The 17,289-nt window shown below is 42.2% G+C and overlaps 1 protein-coding gene across 1 annotated transcript in view; it reads right to left on the bottom strand.

The window, feature by feature from the left end:
• LOC137422386 (CUB and sushi domain-containing protein 3) overlaps nucleotides 1–17,289 on the bottom strand; it is a 1,172,941-nt gene that overhangs the window by 419,864 nt on the left and 735,788 nt on the right. Inside the window, 1 exon segment of the mRNA XM_078772588.1 lies at nucleotides 7,183–7,377. Within this exon segment, the coding sequence (XP_078628714.1) occupies nucleotides 7,183–7,377 (195 nt within the window).

The raw sequence follows: 17,289 nt of genomic DNA, 5'->3' as shown, positions 1-17,289 counted from the left end.
TCTGCTTTCATCCTATCTATAATAAAGTATCTTCTGCTTTCATCCTTTCTATAATAAAGTATCTTCTGCTTTCATCCCATCTATAATAAAGTATCTTCTGCTTTCATCCTTTCTTTAATAAAGTATCTTCTGCTTTCATCCTATCTATATAATAAAGTATCTTCTGCTTTCATCCTATCTATGATAAAGTATTTTCTGCTTTCATCCTATCTATAATAAAGTATCTTCTGCTTTCATCCTATCTATAATAAAGTATCTTCTGCTTTCATCCTCTCAATAATAAAATAACTTCTGCTTTCATCCTATCTTTAATAAAATAACTTCTGCTTTCATCCTATCTATAATAAAGTGGACAGCCTGAGGAAGTGACTTAGAGAGGGAGGAGGGAGTCCAAGGGGGTAACGTTTCACGACAAAAAACATGGGCACATCAGATTTAGACTGGGGGCGTGCCCAAGGGGTGTGGCAGCGGGTCGTGGCTTCCTCTGACTATAAAAATCCCACTACACACACACACCCTCAGTCTGCATTTGGACAGTGAACAGTGACAGTGTGAGTTTTGGCAAAGTGACTTATTTGTTTCACCTTATTGTGTTCCCATTCAGTGTTCAGTTTGATTGACCATTTGGTGGATTACTGCACATTGTGCTTTGATCAATCATGCCACCCCAAAAGCTAAGTGATCTGAGCAGAAGTTCCTCCAGAGCTCGGAAATTACAAGCCATCAAGGCCAATGAAACAGAGGATCAACGACAAGCCAGACTGCAGGAAGAAAGAGACAGGAAGGCTGCACGCGTGCAACAGGAGACTGAGGAACAATGCTCGTCCCATCTGGAAGAAGCACGGAATCGTGTTGCTGCACAGCGGCAGCGGCAAACTGAAGAACAACAGCAGACCCGCCTACAGGCTGTACGCACACGTCAAGCTGCACAACGGCAGCAAGAAACTGCAGAGCAGAGGCAGGCTCGCCTCCAAAATGATAGGACTGCGCATGCCCGCCGCAGGGTTGCACCTTTCCGGAGTGATTGATGGCAGAAATGAGCCTTTAAATATGACCCAAAAGTTGAGTATTCAATTCACCCAGTTGTCAGTATTGGTGCCATGTTGTCTGAAGTGTACAAGTATTGTTTGGCGAAAAAGTGGAAAAAGGAGACACCATCTATGTGCTGCTCTAATGGCAAGGTGCACCTTCCATTGCTTGCAGAGCCACCAGAACCAGTCTCCTGTTGAGCTCAACCACAGAATCCAGGCACTTTTTGAACAACATTCGTGAGTACAACTCAGCATTTCACATGACATATTTTGTTACCAACATCATCAGAGGGCCTGGGTTCATGCCAACAGTCAAGGTGCAGGGAAAGGTTTACCATCTGATTGGGTCCTTGCAGCCCATGCCTGGTGCACAGCCACAGTTCCTGCAGCTGTATTTTGTTGGTGACCATCAGAGCGAGACAGAGCGACGGTGTAGAGGAAGCATACCTGATCTCATATCAGAGATACAAGAGATGATTCACAGAGTCAACAGCTACAGTGCATTCAGAAAGTATTCAGACCCTTTCACTTTTTAACATTTTGTTATGTTGCAGCTTTATGCTGAAATCGTTTAAATTCATTTTTCCCCTCATCAATCTACACTCAATACCCCATAATGACAAAGAGAAAACAGGATTTTAGAAAGTTTGCAAATTTATTAAAATTAAAAAACTGAAATATCACATTTACATAAGTATTCATACCCTTTGCTATGACACTTGAAATTTAGCTCAGCTGCCTCCCATTTCTCTTGATCATCTTTGAGATGTTTCTACACCTTGATTGAAGTCCACCTGTGGTAAATTTCAATTAATTGGACATGATTTGGAAAGGCACACATCTGTCTATAAAAGGTCTCACAGCTGACGATGCATATCAGAGCAAAAACCAAGCCATGAGGTCGAAGGAACTACCTGCAGAGCTCAGAGACAGGATTGTGTCGAGGCACAGATCTGGGGAAGCCTACAACAACATTTCTGCTGCATTGAAGGTTCCCAAGAGCACAGTGGCCTCCATAATTCTTAAATGGAAGAAGTTTGGAACAATCAGGACTCTTCCTAGAGCTGGCCGCCCAGCCAAACTGAGCAATCGGGGGAGAAGGGCCTTGGTAAGAGAGGTGACCAATAACCCGATGGTCACTCTGGCTGAGCTCCAGAGATCTTGTGTGGAGATGGGAGAAACTTCCATAAGGACAACCATCACTGCAACACTTCACCGATCTGGGCTTTATGGCAGAGTGGCCAGACGGAAGCCTCTCCTCAGTGAAAGACACATGATAGCCCGCTTGGAGTTTGCAAAAAAGCACCTAAAGGACTCTCAGACTGTGAGAAACAAGATTCTGTGGTCTGATGAAACCAAGATTGAACTGTTTGGCTTCCATCTGGCCACTCCACCACTCTGCCATACAGTTGACACTGTTCCAGATGAGACCCAGGTGGTTCACTCTTCAACTGAGTTCCTTAACTCCTTGGAACCACCAGAGGTGCCACCACATCTACTGCCCCTCAAGGATGGAGTACCAATTATGCTACTGTGAAACTTGGAACCTCCACAACTCGGTAATGGGACAAGACTGGAAGTCAAGAAACTGATTCCACATGTTATTGTGGCCACCATCCTGACAGGTTGTGCCAAAGGAGAGGATATCTTCGTTCCAAGAATTCCAATCATTCCAACAGATAAGCCATTTGAATTCAAGAGGCCACAATTTCCGGTCCGACTCAGTTTTGCTATGTCCATGAATAAATCACAACGACAAACGTTAAAAGTTGCTGGTCTACAATTGCAAGAACACTGTTTCTCACGTGGTCAGCTCTATGTTGGATGATCCCGTGTAGGAAGCCCTAACAACATTTTTGTCTATGCACCTTGCGGAAGAACAAAAATGTAGTTTATCATGAAGTGCTGAAGGAACATTGTGTTACTTAACAGAAGGGTATAAAAAAAAGAATATCAAAACTAAATTGCGTGACTGATTATTTATTTTCCGGGAAACTCCAGGTAACTCTGTTCGTCCAATTTATAATAAAGTGTCTTCTGCTTTCATGCTATCCATCTTAAATATCTTCTGCTTCCATGCAATCTATAAAAAGTATCTTCTGCTTTCATCCCAAGCAGAAGCAAATTGCAACCGTAACGAGCAATCCGATATGGAAATCCAACAGTAACTGTCATAGCAAATTAAAATCAATAGAGAAATACTGTTAATAAGCGATTGTGTTATGCATGAGCCTGCACGCAGACATTAACGTGAATGCAATTTACGCTTCCCATGCATGCTGGCAATGCACTTGATATAAAGCAAACATTAAACACATCAATTGCCTGAAAAATAACTGCCTTGTTGTAAAAACTGCAACACAAAAAAATCAACAAACCTCAGGAAAGATCAAAATAAACCGTTAGTCAACTCTACAGAGCTTTCTATCTCCTCTGCTAACCTCGGGGGAAAAAAATCAAAAAGGTGTGGACTCTGTGATAATCAAGAGTGTAACTTCCAGACCCCTTTCCCTAGACCCCTTTCCTCGTCAGATAACGTCAGCAGTCCATATTTCTGGCCTGTAGAGGACTTTTGTGCTTTGGGCATGAAATCAATACGGCTGGTTGAATAGCTGTGCACGGATCCCAAGTCATTTGCACTGAAGCAGTGGGAATCCTGGATACGAGAGGAATGCTTCTATTGGCAAAGATGGCTGAGGAGCAGCTCCATAATGGTGCCAACGTGCAGCTGCAATATATTTTCGAGGCAATGCCTTCACCTAACCAGAATACCTTTGTATACATATGGACCAATTATTCTCCCGAAGTTAAGGCCTAATGATATTAGAATAAAAACAAGTGATGCAGTAAATCCAGTGAAGCGAGGAGAGTTTTCTGGCACAATGAGGAAAATTATATTACATCGTGAAACACCTATCACGGGCATTGATTAAAACGGCATAACATATCAATGATTTTCAGACTTAAAGCAATTGTGTGTTGCTCTAGCAACAAAGCTAATGCGTGAAAAAAGCCACAATAAGACTAGAACTAGGTGATATGGTTATAGCATCCGTTCTGGGTGCGGAGGTCGACGGTTTGATTCTGAATATGGCTGAGTGATACAATTGCCTATAAAAATGGGACATGCTGCTTCACTTCATGCTCAGCATTTAAGGATATAGCTCAGCCAAAGTCTTGGGTTAGAATCCCTTAAGGTTGGGAGGTGGAAATACATTTCCTTAGTTGTGCCGTGGTGATATAGGTGACATCACAAGATGGCAAAACAGGCACCAACAGTGCTCCAGGAAGTTGCTTCATATCCAACAAGGTCACCAGCTATGTTTGTCTGAAGTCAAATCCAGAGTGGTTCAATGTCTCTGCCTGCATGTGTATGCATGGTTTGTATAATATAGGGTGTCTTTTATTTGAGAATCCCAAATAATTCAAAGACACTAAAAACTATATCAGTTAGGAACCTATTATTTTGTGTAAATGAAGCCTAATGGCACAGAAAGACGTGACATGATCAACACAATTAATTACCTCAAATGAAGTGTTGAAAGTGCCCATCACCATGTTGCAGGCACATATTCATTCTTCGCAGCATGTTATCTGACACAGAGTGTAGCATTTATTGGGGAATAATGCCGATTGTGTTTCAGATTATCTTACGATAATTCACCAAATGTCCGTCTGTCCGTTCAAAGGTACCGCAAAAACGGCTCAACCGATCGCAACAATATTTTGGGTGGGTATTCCTGAGACCCCTGGGAGTAAAATAGGCTATATTGTTTTTCCAAGTTTTCCAAGTTTTCCAATTTCCCAGTTTCCCAGTTTTTCCAAACACGATGGAATACTATTTACCGATATAAACAGTGATGTGGCTTTTATTGAAATTCTACAAATACTGTTTAGATTTTGATGACATTTATGAACCTGCCGCGAATGCGGAAGTGGACAGATGACGGCAATGCGCGGGTTTGATAATATCCCAATACAGCCGTTATTCAATCGTAATGTTAAAATTGTTAAACGTTAATCGTGTTAATCGTTTTGTTAAAGTATCAATTGATGATTGGAATTGAGTGAATACAATTACGATTTTGAATTCGTAATTGTGTTCACCCAACCGTACGGAACTTCACATCAGGATTTTAATATTTGTTTATGTCACGAATGTTGTTAAAAGTTTATTTTTTATATTAACGTTATTTAATTTGTGATTGGAGTTATGCTGTTTGGAATGAAAAAAGAGATATCGAGTTCAAGTGAATGACGAAATGCCGTGACGGTTTCTACTTTCCAAACGTGAATTCGCGGATCGCCATATGCAGATTCGCCATTGACTGGGTATGGAACAAACATACCCGTTTGTTTGCCAACGGGTACGTTTTTCATGGAAGTCCTTCACGAACTTGCTGTCCATGTCTGACATGCGACTGAAGGTGTTACAGGAATGTGGAGTTTATTGGTTTCATGCTTTAGCATTCGCCGTTTCTGCATTGTCTGTTTGCTTCTGGCCTCCCACCCGTATGTAGCACGGGTATCTCACTAGTTGCTTTTAATTCACCGAAGAGTGTGTGGACTTGTAATGTACATTGCATCCTTCAAGTATCCCCACAAAAATAAATCTGGCGACATAAGGTCTGGGGATTGAGGCGGCCATAATGACTTGGATACCAAACGGTCACCAAAGAGTAGCCAAAGTTCGTTCTTGTTGTATCGCGAAATATGACTCATGCGACCATCTTTCTGAACCCATCCTTGGTTGATTTCATCTTCTGTAAGGTGCCCAAGAAACGCAAGGATTATGTTGATGTAACCTTCTGAGCTTGCTGTCTATGAGAAGAAAATTGGGTCAATAATTATTTGCTGACCTAGGTTGTTCAATTAGCCATAAACGAGTGTTTTGTGAATTCACATGCCCAGAAAGATGAAACCATGTTTCATCTGTAAAAAAATACAACATCCAAAACATTGAATTGTTCTCTTACCATCATCTGGAGCTACTCAAAGTAGGTTACATGTTTCTCTTATTCCAGCTCCAGTAACTGATGCACTGCATGAATTTTGTAGGATAAAGTTTGAGTGTTTTGACTGCGTACATTGAGCTGGAATATGAACAGTAAGCTTGTTGTGCTAAACGTCTTGGAGATTTCTTTGGGCTTGCTTCCATTCTTTCCCGCACTGAATCCACTTTCTTTGGTGGGCTCTTTTTAAACCATTTTAACCTGCATGCACCTGTTTCTCTGAACTGCTTCAACAGTTTCCATATCGATGATTTCAAAGGTTTTGTAAGACTACCAAAGCGAATTTTAAATGCAATTTGACATTCTCTAAAGGAGGCATTATCGATGTAATGTTCGATGAGAAACACGCGCTCTTCCACAGTGAACGCCATGGCGTAACTGAGTGAAAACCGTTAAGCATCACTGCTAGGTCACGTGATAAATCACGTGATACCTGACAACTCTCAGGATAATGTTACATCTTTCTGTAACATTAAAAAAACACCTTTAGAGGCCATTTTTCCCTGCTGAGCGGGGGTTGGCCTTTTTTGGGGGCACCTTGGTCCCCATTTTAAAGCAATGTTTTACAGCCGGATGCCCTTCCTGCCGCCAACCCTGTTAGTCGCCTCTTGCAACACACAGGGAATTACCAGTGAACTGATACTCAATTTGCCGACCTCGGAAGGATGACAGGCTGAGTCAACCCCCCTGGTGTTAATTCAGCGATCGACCGGGATTCGAACCTAGGATCCTAGGATCCCAAGCTGGCACCCTAACCGCTAAGCCAACACCAGGCAACCGCTAAGCCATCTTTCTGTAACATTACGCCAAATAAATGCAAAATATTAGGTTCCTGAAAGATATAGTTTTTAGTGTGTGGAAATTATTTAGGGTTCTCAAATAAATAAATAAAAATCACCCTGTATGTTCTCTGGGAGCCTTAGAACCTGTTAAAAATAAATAAATAAAAGAGAAAATTTTATTTCTTTCGCATTGCATTGTGGTGAAATTATGCTAAAATAGAGCTTATAATGGCAATGGAAGTACAGTTTTGCATCCATGGCAATAATAATTGCTTAAGCTATGTATATAAACACAAATTAGTACTGGCAATGAACTTATTTCCATAGCTAAAGTCATGTGTGCAGACTGTTGCCTACCAAGGCAGGTTGGTAGCAGGTGGTTCCATTGCAGTTTCCCTTGTTGATGCATTTCACAAGTAAGTGTAGAGTATCCACTCATGGTATATCCAGAGTCACAGGTGTAACTCACGGTAGATCCTAATCTAAAACTGGTGCCGAGCCTTGTGCTGTTATACACCATCCCAGGGTCCAGGCATGATTCCCTTGGCTTTTCTGTGAAAGATCAGCAAATAAATGTTTCATACATGGAAAAATAGCAAAAAGAGAACATTAATTCTCTCACTTCATTTGTATTTGTCCCACAATGAAGCTTCAAAATAAAGGAAAACACAGATGAGGTTTGTTATAAACTTTCGAGCCCTCCTCATCCTGTGCAAATAGACCAAATATTGTGAGGAAAATAATGACATGTACAATGCCTTCAGAAAGAATTCACACCCCTTGACGTTTTCACATTTTGTTGTGTTATAGCCTGATTTTAAAATGGAACAAGATATTTTGCTCACAAGGTTCAGACATATATATGGTGGCGGCCATCTTGGATTTTGACGTGGCGACCTAATTTTCAAGAGCGTTCTTCCTTATGCCTAGATACACCCACACACCAGACTAGACGTTAGTAGTTCATTTATTTTTCAAGATATTTCGCTCACAAGGTTCAGACATATATATATGGTGGCGGCCATCTTGGATTTTGACGTGGCGACACAATTTTCAATAGCTTTCTTCCTAATGCCTAGATACACCCACACACCAGATTAGAAGTTGGTACTTCGCTTATTTTTCAAGATATTCAGCTCACAATATTCAGACATACATGGCGGCGGCCATCTTGGATTTTGACGTGGCGACCCAATTTTCAATTGGGTTCTTGCTTATGCCTAGATACACCCACACACCTGATTAGAAGTTGGTACTTCGCTTATTTTTCAAGATATTCCGCTCACAAGGTTCAGACATACATGGCGTCAGACATATATGGCGGCGGCCATCTTGGATTTTGACGTGGGTTGCACACACACACCAAATTTGAATGCGGTCCTTCGCTTACGCACGCACGCATGCACATACGCACGCATGCACGCCCGCCCGCACGCACGGACGGCGGGGAAAACCATAGTCCCCCTTTCGCTCCGCGGTGCGACGGGGGACAATAAATTGAGAATTTTTTGTCACTGTTCTACACATAATAACCCATAATGTGCAAGTGTCAAAAAAAAAAAATCTTTTTACAAAATAATTAAAAATGAAAAGCTGAAATGTGTTGAGTTAATAAGTATTCAACCCCTCTTCTATGCAATTCCAAATTGAGTTCAGTTGCAAACAATTTCCTCTGGTCATCCTTGAGGTGTCTCTACAACCTGATTGCACTCCACATGCCACTAATTCAATTGATTGCACATGATTTGGAAAGAAACACACCTTTCGAGATAAGGTCCCACAGTTGACAGTGCATCTCAAAGCTGAAGCTCCACCATGAGGTCAAAGGAACTGTCCGTAGAACTCTGAGATATAATTGTGATGAGGGATTGATCTGGGGAAAGGTATAAAACAATTTCTAGATTGTTGAAAGTTTCCAAGAGCACAGTGAGTGACATCATTAGGAAATGGAAAGAATATGGTACGACCAAGACTCTTCCTCGAGCTGGCCATCCAACCAAACAGAGCAACCACGCAAGAAGGACCTTAGTCAGGGAGGTGATCAATAACCCAATGACCACTCTGACAGAACAACAGTGGTAATTCGCTGAGATTGGAGAACCTGCTGGAAGGACAACAGTCCATGCAGCACTTTAAAAAATTAAGGCTTTATGGGAGAGTGGCCAGACGGAAGCCACTCCTTGGAAAAAGACACATGACAGCATGCCAGGAGTTTGCAAAATGACACGTGAAAGACGCTGAGAGCATGAGGCAAAAGATTTTGTGGTGTGATAAGATGAAACTTCAATTTTTTTGGCCTGAATGCAAAGCACTAGGTCTGGTTTAAAAAGAGCACAGCTGATCACCCAAATAACACCATGCATCCCTACCGTCAAGCATGGTGGGGGCAGCATCATGCTATGGGGATGCTTTTCAGTGGCAGGGACTGCAAGACTTGTCATGATAGAGGTAACAATGAACGGAGGGAAATACAGGCAAATCCTTGAGGATAACTTGCTTCAGAGAGAAAAAGACCTTAGACTGCAGTTAAAATTTACATTCCAACAAGGCCATGACCCTAAGCATACAGCAAAGGTAACTCTGGAAGGCTTCAGAACAAGAACGTGAAAGTTCTTGAGTGGCCCAGCCAAAGCCCAGACATGAATCCCATTGAGAATCTGTGGAAAGACTTGAAGATTGCTGTTCACCGACACTCCACATCCAACTTAACAGAACTTGAGCAAATCAGCAAGGAAGAATGAAAGAATCTCCCCAAATCCAGATGTGCAAAGGTGATACAGACATACCCAAGAAGACTCAAAGCTGTAATCACTGCCAAAGGTGCTTCTTCAAAGTATTGACTCAGACGTTTGAATACTTATATGAATTTGATATTTCTCTATTTCATTTTTTTTTATTTTGTAAAAAAAATTGCAAAAATAATTCTTCTGACATTATGTGTAGATCAATGACAAAAACATCTCAATTTAATACATTAAAAAAGTAACAAAATGTGAAAAAGTCAAGGGTTGTGAATACTTTCTGAAGGCATTCTATATGCATTAGGAGGTAGGACAATGAAAAGCCATGAAGTTATTGTTTTGTTGGTAGTTGGCTTTTGCCTGCGGGCCAGCAGCATCACTAACTGACCCCACATCCCAATATATACACTTTAGAGCGGCCTTTGGTGGCCTCAAAATAGACATCAAGGCCAACGTGTGGTAGCTTAAAACCTTTCCCAGATTCTGATATATGTACATACACAATACACATACATAATATACTCAACATTTGAGGTCTCTCCATGCTGCGATATGTACTGTATATTATATATATATATATATATATATATATATATATATATATATATGACCAGAGTAGACACGCTGCCTCCAGGGATATAAGGATGATATCTATTAACTGTAATAACGTGAAATCATTCATGAACACTCACAAATAAATATTAGTAATTTGTAATAAAATATATATAAATTTCATGCATTTTCCAATGAAGGAGGTGCCTTTGACCTGTGAAGAATGTGAAACTCCTCCATGGTGGCAAGCACTTTGCCCAACGACTGTCTTCGCTCTATAGACACATATGTACATGAGAAGTTGCTTTAACTTCGTTTCAGAATCATTGGATTCTCCCGCGATGAAGCTAACTCCAAGGGCCTCTCACTCACTCACCGCAGGCAGGTTGGTGGTCTTTCCGTCTTCTACCGACTCCTCTCTGGCCTTGCTCCCCCCCAGCTCTCTCTGGGCTCTGTCCCGCAAATATTCCTACAGGACGCACAAGATCTGCCTGCAACCCTCTTATGGTTAAACTGCCAAAATCAAGACTCTCTGCTCACCTTCACTCCTTCATTCCTCTTTTCTCCCGCCTCTGGAACAAACTCCCTCACTCTCTTCAATCCCACTCCACCCTCCAGGTCTTTAAAACAGCTGTTCACCACCATCTCTTATCTTCCCCCATCCAAAACCTTGATCTTTTCTACCCCCGCTAATTTCACCCCAATTCCACTTTTTTGAAATACCAACTTCTGTCCTGGAAGTCCTTTGTGTCCTTGTGTTTTATACTTCTCCTCCCCCCCCCCCCCCCCCTTCCCATGCCTCCTCCCCCCAAGCCCTCTCCCTCCCACACATCTCCCTGCTCTTAAATGTTGTGTGCTCTCAAGTGTTTGTGTGCTTCCCCTTCTCTTGTCTTCCGCTCCCTATTTTTATATATTTTGTTTGTCTGGTTGATTTGTTTGTGAAGTAAATGTCAGCTCTTTCACGAGCCTCGATTCAGTGTACAAAAAAAAACAACTTTAAATGTCATTCAGCATTGCCACCATGGAGCAGTTTCAGACAGTCCTTTGCTCCCTTCAAGCCAGATGGATGCCTCTCTTCCTTGGAAATAAACGTATGGAATGGCATCCTCCTCCAAGTAACACCATTCCATCCACATTAAACATAGCTAGGGAGGGTAAACTTTCACAAGGGATTTTAAACTTCGACAGAAATTCAGCTGCTGCCTGCTTGTCCATGCTCACAGCTTCACCAGTTTTGCAAATATTATCCAAATTGCTGTGGTGTTTAATTCTAGCGAACCACCCTCAACTGGCCGTAAAGGTCTACATGGTAGATCCCTCACATTCCTGCTCTTTTACATCATCATATAAACTCAGCGTCTTACTATAATTCACCAAATGTCCGTCTGTCTGTCTGCCCGTCCGTCCGTTCAAAGGTACCGCAAAAACGGCTGAACCGATCGCAACGATATTTTGGGTGGGTAATCCTGGGATCCCCGAGAGTAAAATAGACTACATTGTTTTTCCAATTTCAGCTTTGGCCTCCAGCATTTTCAGGTTTGGACTCCCGCATAACGTTATTTCCCCGGATACCGCACAAACGGCTGCACCGATCGCTGCACAGCTGCACCGATCGGCTGCACCAATTGGACTCGGTGACCTCGGACAAAGACCTTTTATAAGGACATGGGTTGAATCCCTGCTTGAGAGAATGCCAACCCCCTCCCCGCCATCACGGTCGATTTCATTATGCAGCTGAGATTTTAAGTGTGAAGGCACGATCGAGGAGTTGGGTGTTGGTGCCACCGCTGTTGGGTGTGAATTTGGTTTGTGCGAGTCACCTGTAAGGCCAATTATAAAGAACAATGACAAAAACTAAAGAATCTGGTGAGTCCACGACTCCCATAGTTGCTACAAAATTAATGAGATATCAGAACAGTTTAATGGAGAAGATGGAGAGCCTTTTATCCTCCTGGATTGAGGATATTTATGAGTGCACAATGCCTTTAAGCCACTGCAGTAATTATGGCTAAGGCGCTGAATTGATGTGATGAAGTAAACGAGCAAGAAGGTGAGTTAATAATACTAGTGAGATACCGTCTCTCAAACTCACAATCCCACGAGATATGCGGAAAGGATGACCCAAAACCAATTATCTTCTTTTTGATTCGTATATAAACATCATTAAAAGTAAATAATGACCTCGGTCAAAGTTCAAACGACGTGAGTTTAATCTCCACATGAGAGAATTCCACATACAGTCACGTGAAAAAGTAAGTACACCCCATGTAAAGTTTTGACTTTTTCAACATATTTCAACATACAGCTATTTGATCTTCATTTCAACAATATTGATAGATAAAGGTGATATAATATAACAAATATCATGAAACATTTACATTTTGTAGTCCATTGTATAATTTAAATAAACATAAATGCAATTTCGCATGTGGAAAAAGTAAGTACATCCTTGGCTCTAATAGGTGGTATTGCCCCCTTTGGCAGAAACAACCTCGAGTAGGCATTTCTTATAACTGTGTATCAGTCTCTGACATCGACTGGGAGAAATTTTTGCCCACTCCTCCATGCAGAATTATTTCAGCTGTGCGATGTTTGAGGGGTTTCTTGCATGCACAGCTCGTTTCAAATCCCCCCACAACATCTCGATGGGATTCAGATCCGGGCTTTGACTTGGCCATTCCAGAACCCTCCATTTCTTTCTTTTCAGCCATTCCTTGGTGGATTTACTGGTATGTTTAGGGTCATTGTCATGTTGCAAGGTCCACCTTCGGTTGAGCTTCAACTTTCCGACAGATGGCCTCACATTATCCTCAAGCACCCTCTGGTACAATGAAGAATTCATAGTGGATTATATGATGGTGAGCTGCCCAGGCCCTGATGCAGCAAAGCTGCCCCAAACCATAATATTTCCACCACCATGCTTTACAATTGGTATCAGGTTCTTGGGGTAAAATGCTGTCTTTGGTTTTCGCGAAACATGTCTTCTGGTACTGTGGCCAAATAGCTCTACCTTTGACTCATCTGTCCAGAGCACATTGCTCCAGAAGTGCTGATCTTTGCCTAGGTGTTCATTGGCAAACTTTAGTCTTGCCCTGATGTTCTTTCTGGACAGCAAAGGTTTCCTCCTGGCACACCTCCCATGTAGATAAAATTTGTGCAGCCGTTTTTTAATGGTAGACTCGTGCACTTTGACATCAACAGTGGCAAGAGCGACCTGTAGGTCCCGTGATGACATTCTGGGGTTCTTCGAGACTTCTTTCAGCATCTTGCGGTCCGCTCTTGGGCTGAACTTGCTGGGGCGGCCTGGCCTGAACAAGTTGGCAGTTGTTTGGAATATTCTCCACTTGTAGATGATCTTCCGGACAGTCAAATGATTGATTTCAAATTGTTTGGAGATCTTTTTAAATCCCTTCCCAGACTCGTAGGCATCTATAACCTTCTTTCTGAAGGCCTCAGAGAGCTCTTTTGATCTCGGCATGGTGACGCGTATGTGTTTGAAGTCGTTATAAATGTCGGGGTGTACTTACCTTTTCCACATGCGAAATTTGCATTTATGTTTATTTAAATTATACAATGGACTACAAAATGTAAATGTTTCATGATATTTGTTATATTATATCACCTTTAACTATCAATATTGTTGAAATGAAGATCAAATAGCTGTATGTTGAAATATGTTGAAAAAGTCAAATCTTTACATGGGGTGTACTTACTTTTTCACGTGACTGTAGCTATTTGGGCGGTGTATACGCTAACAGATCGCTATCTCCATCGATCTTGCCGAGGCCGTAACACCGATTGGCTCAAAATCCTTTTAAATGTTGACTTGGTAGTTTTTACAATGAAGGAAACATTAACAATGTTGTTAAAAGTTTATTTTGTGATTAATTTGTATTGGAGTTATGTTGTTTGGAATGCAAAAAGAGATATCGAGTTCAAGTAAATGACGACATGCCGTGATGGTTTCTACTTTCTGAACGTGAACTTCGCGGATCACCATATGCAGAATCTCTACGGACCCACATCGATGTTTCTATACGTGAACGTACCCATTTGTTTGCAAACGGGTACGTTTTTCATGGAAGTCCTTCACGAACTTGCTGTCCATGTCTGATGTGCGACCGAAGGTGCTAGGAATGTGGAATTTATTGGTTTCATGCTTTAGCATTCTCCGTATCTGCATTGCCTGTTTGCTTCTGGCCTCCCACCCGTGCGTAGCACGGGTATCTCACTAGTATTATTAACTCACCTTCTTGCTCGTTTACTTCATCACATCAATTCAGCGCCTTAGCCATAATTACTTCGTGGCTTAAAGGCATTGTGCACTCATAAATATCCTCAATCCAGGAGGATAAAAGGCTCTCCATCTTCTCCATTAATCTGTTCTGATATCTCATTAATTTTGTAGCAACTATGGGAGTCGTGGACTCACCAGATTCTTTAGTTTTTGTCATTGTTCTTTATAATTGGCCTTACAGGTGACTCCCACAAACCAAATTCACACCCAACAGCGGTGGCACCAACACCTGACTCCTCGATCGTGCCTTCACACTTAAAATCTCACCTGCATAATGAAATGCTTTAACTTGACACTTTCAGCATACCAAGGCTTTCAGCACAATTATATTTATGGTGGTGCAGAGAGCAGGATGATGACAACTTGAGTGCTGATTGGTTGAGATGAGACCTGAGATGATGATGCTCTCAGGCCGAATAGATGAGATATATGGAACGGGATGAGTGTTCCTCCCGATCTCCACGAATGCTGAGACAATAGTGTCTGCACAGCTCAGCCCATAGTGTCGCCCTGGCTACTCCATAAGCCTGGCTACTCCATAATACTACTCCATAAGCCTGGCTACTCCATAATATGGAGATTTATATGGTGGTCATGGGTTAAACATCCAAACAGAGCTGCCGAATCGAGACTTCATGCTTATTTGTACTGATTAGGATGGCACATCATTCTAAAATCTAACCAATGACACCCACTTCTTCGATTAAATGGAAATGGTCCTTGCAGACCTCAAGGGAGAACATCAGCCACAAATTATGTGTCACTTGTCAATCGCCATATAATTCGCCAGAAACAAACACGTGCCTGCCACACACATATTTGTTCCGACCAATGCAAACCACAGAAACCAGCAAGTATGTGTGATGGGGCCAAATAGATGAGATATATGGAGCGTGATGAGCGCTCCTCCCGATCTCCACACATACGCAGACAATAGTGTCTGCACAGCTCAGCCCATAGCGTCGCTTCCAACCCGGAGGCTTCACCTGGCCACTCCACAATATGGAGAGCTAAGGCCATAATATGGCCACTCCAAGGCTAAATAACTCAACCTACCATGGTTGGATTGGTGAGTGTCACAGAAAGTCCTGAAAATGCAGGATCATGCACACTACACCTGTAGGGTCCCAACCTACTCCGAGATCCTCAAGAATATACATATGCTTACACATAGAGCTCCTCACTTGTCTCCCTTGACAACCCTCCGCCCCTCGAGGCAGTGAGCTCCACCCTTTTCAAGAGATTATCATAGCTCCACCCATCTCTCTTCCCTGTCTTCTGGCGCTCCCTGTAAATGATTACAGGAAGATTTGCACACGTTTCCTTAATTTAATCCCTCATTATCAACTAAAAAGCACCACCATCCGTATGGTGCACATTCAAACAGACAATCCTTAAGCTGACGTGTCGCTGCTTATTAGTCCCCTACCGGTGTACACCGGAGGGGACTATAGGTTTCTACGCCGTCCCTCCATCTGTCCGTCTGTCAGTCTGTCCGTCTGTCCGTCCGTCCGTCCGTCAGTCTGTCCGTCACGCAAAGAACAGTTTTCCGGACATTTTTTTCTAAACGCTTAAAGCAAATGATTTCAAACTTGGCACATGGTTTCCTCATGATAGGTTACAGGTCAAGTTCGAACTTCACGACGTTTCGATCATTTTTGACAAAGTTATGGCACTTTGAACTTTGGTAATTCTGATAATTCTGGTGATCCTTAACTCAGTGCCATTTTAAGTTTTAATTTCATTTAAAAAAGATTTTCTCTGCAATAATAGGACCGATTGAGATCAAATTTTCACCGTAGGGGGGACTCGGTCTGTAGAATATTTTAATGGTAATTATGACGTCACAGGTCACGTGGTTCGGCCGCCATATTGTTTTTCGTGAAAACACGAAAACCCCTTCTTTCGCTGCAACGGCTGAACAGATCGAGGCCAACCTTTGCAGGCAGAATCACATACCCATGACGAACAAAACAGTCAGCGAGCATGACGTCATGCGTCACATGGTTTCAGAGTTATGACGTTTTTAAGCATGAACCTTTAAAACCTAGCTCCTCCCTCATTTGTGATCCAATCGAGGGGAAACTTCACAGATCTGTTCAGCCTGCCAGTCTAAAAATGTCCTTTTGGAATTTGCGATAGGGCACGTGGTTTGGCAGGTTTGGCAGGCTTAGCGGTTAGGGTGCCCGCTTGGGATCCTAGGTTCGAATCCCCGTCGATCGCTGAATTAACGCCAGGGGGGTTGACTCAGCCTGTCATCCTTCTGAGGTTGGCAAATTGAGTACCAGTTCACTGTGTGTGTGTGTGTGTGTGTGTGTGTGTGTGTGTGTGTGTGTATATATATATATATATATATATATATATATACTATATATATATATATATATATATATATATATATATATATATATCTATCTATATATATAAAGTAGAGTTGGCCTCTGTGTCTGTATCCTGATCTATCTACGATCTCTAAGATCTCGAGAACCCGTGGACGGATTTGCGAGCGGAAAGTACTGTTCGACTCGGGATGGTCCCAGGAATGTCACGGAGACATAAACATTTAAAAAATTTCGGGTTTTAAAATTAGCGTATTATTAGCACTAGCAGAAGAGAGAGGGATTCGAAGGGAGGGAGCGCAGCGCTTCTAGCGCTTCTGACTACAGCACACCTTAAAATTAAAAAAACTTCGGGTTTTAAAATTAGTGTGTTACGCGTAATTAGCGCGAGCAGAAGAGGGAGGGAATCTAAGGGAGGGAGCGCAGTGCTCCCTCCAGCGCTTCTGTTAGCGTAATTAGCATATTTCGGAACGTTAATTTTTCAACTTCATTATTCGGAATCAGTACGTCCCAGAGAACCTTCGTAACGTTAATT

The sequence above is a fragment of the Myxine glutinosa genome, chromosome 2 (assembly GCF_964187855.1).
Source record: "Myxine glutinosa chromosome 2, kmMyxGlut1.1, whole genome shotgun sequence".
Lineage (NCBI taxonomy): Eukaryota > Metazoa > Chordata > Myxini > Myxiniformes > Myxinidae > Myxine > Myxine glutinosa.
The sequence above is the reverse complement of the archived record's forward strand: the minus strand, read 5'-3'. Positions and strand labels throughout refer to the sequence as shown.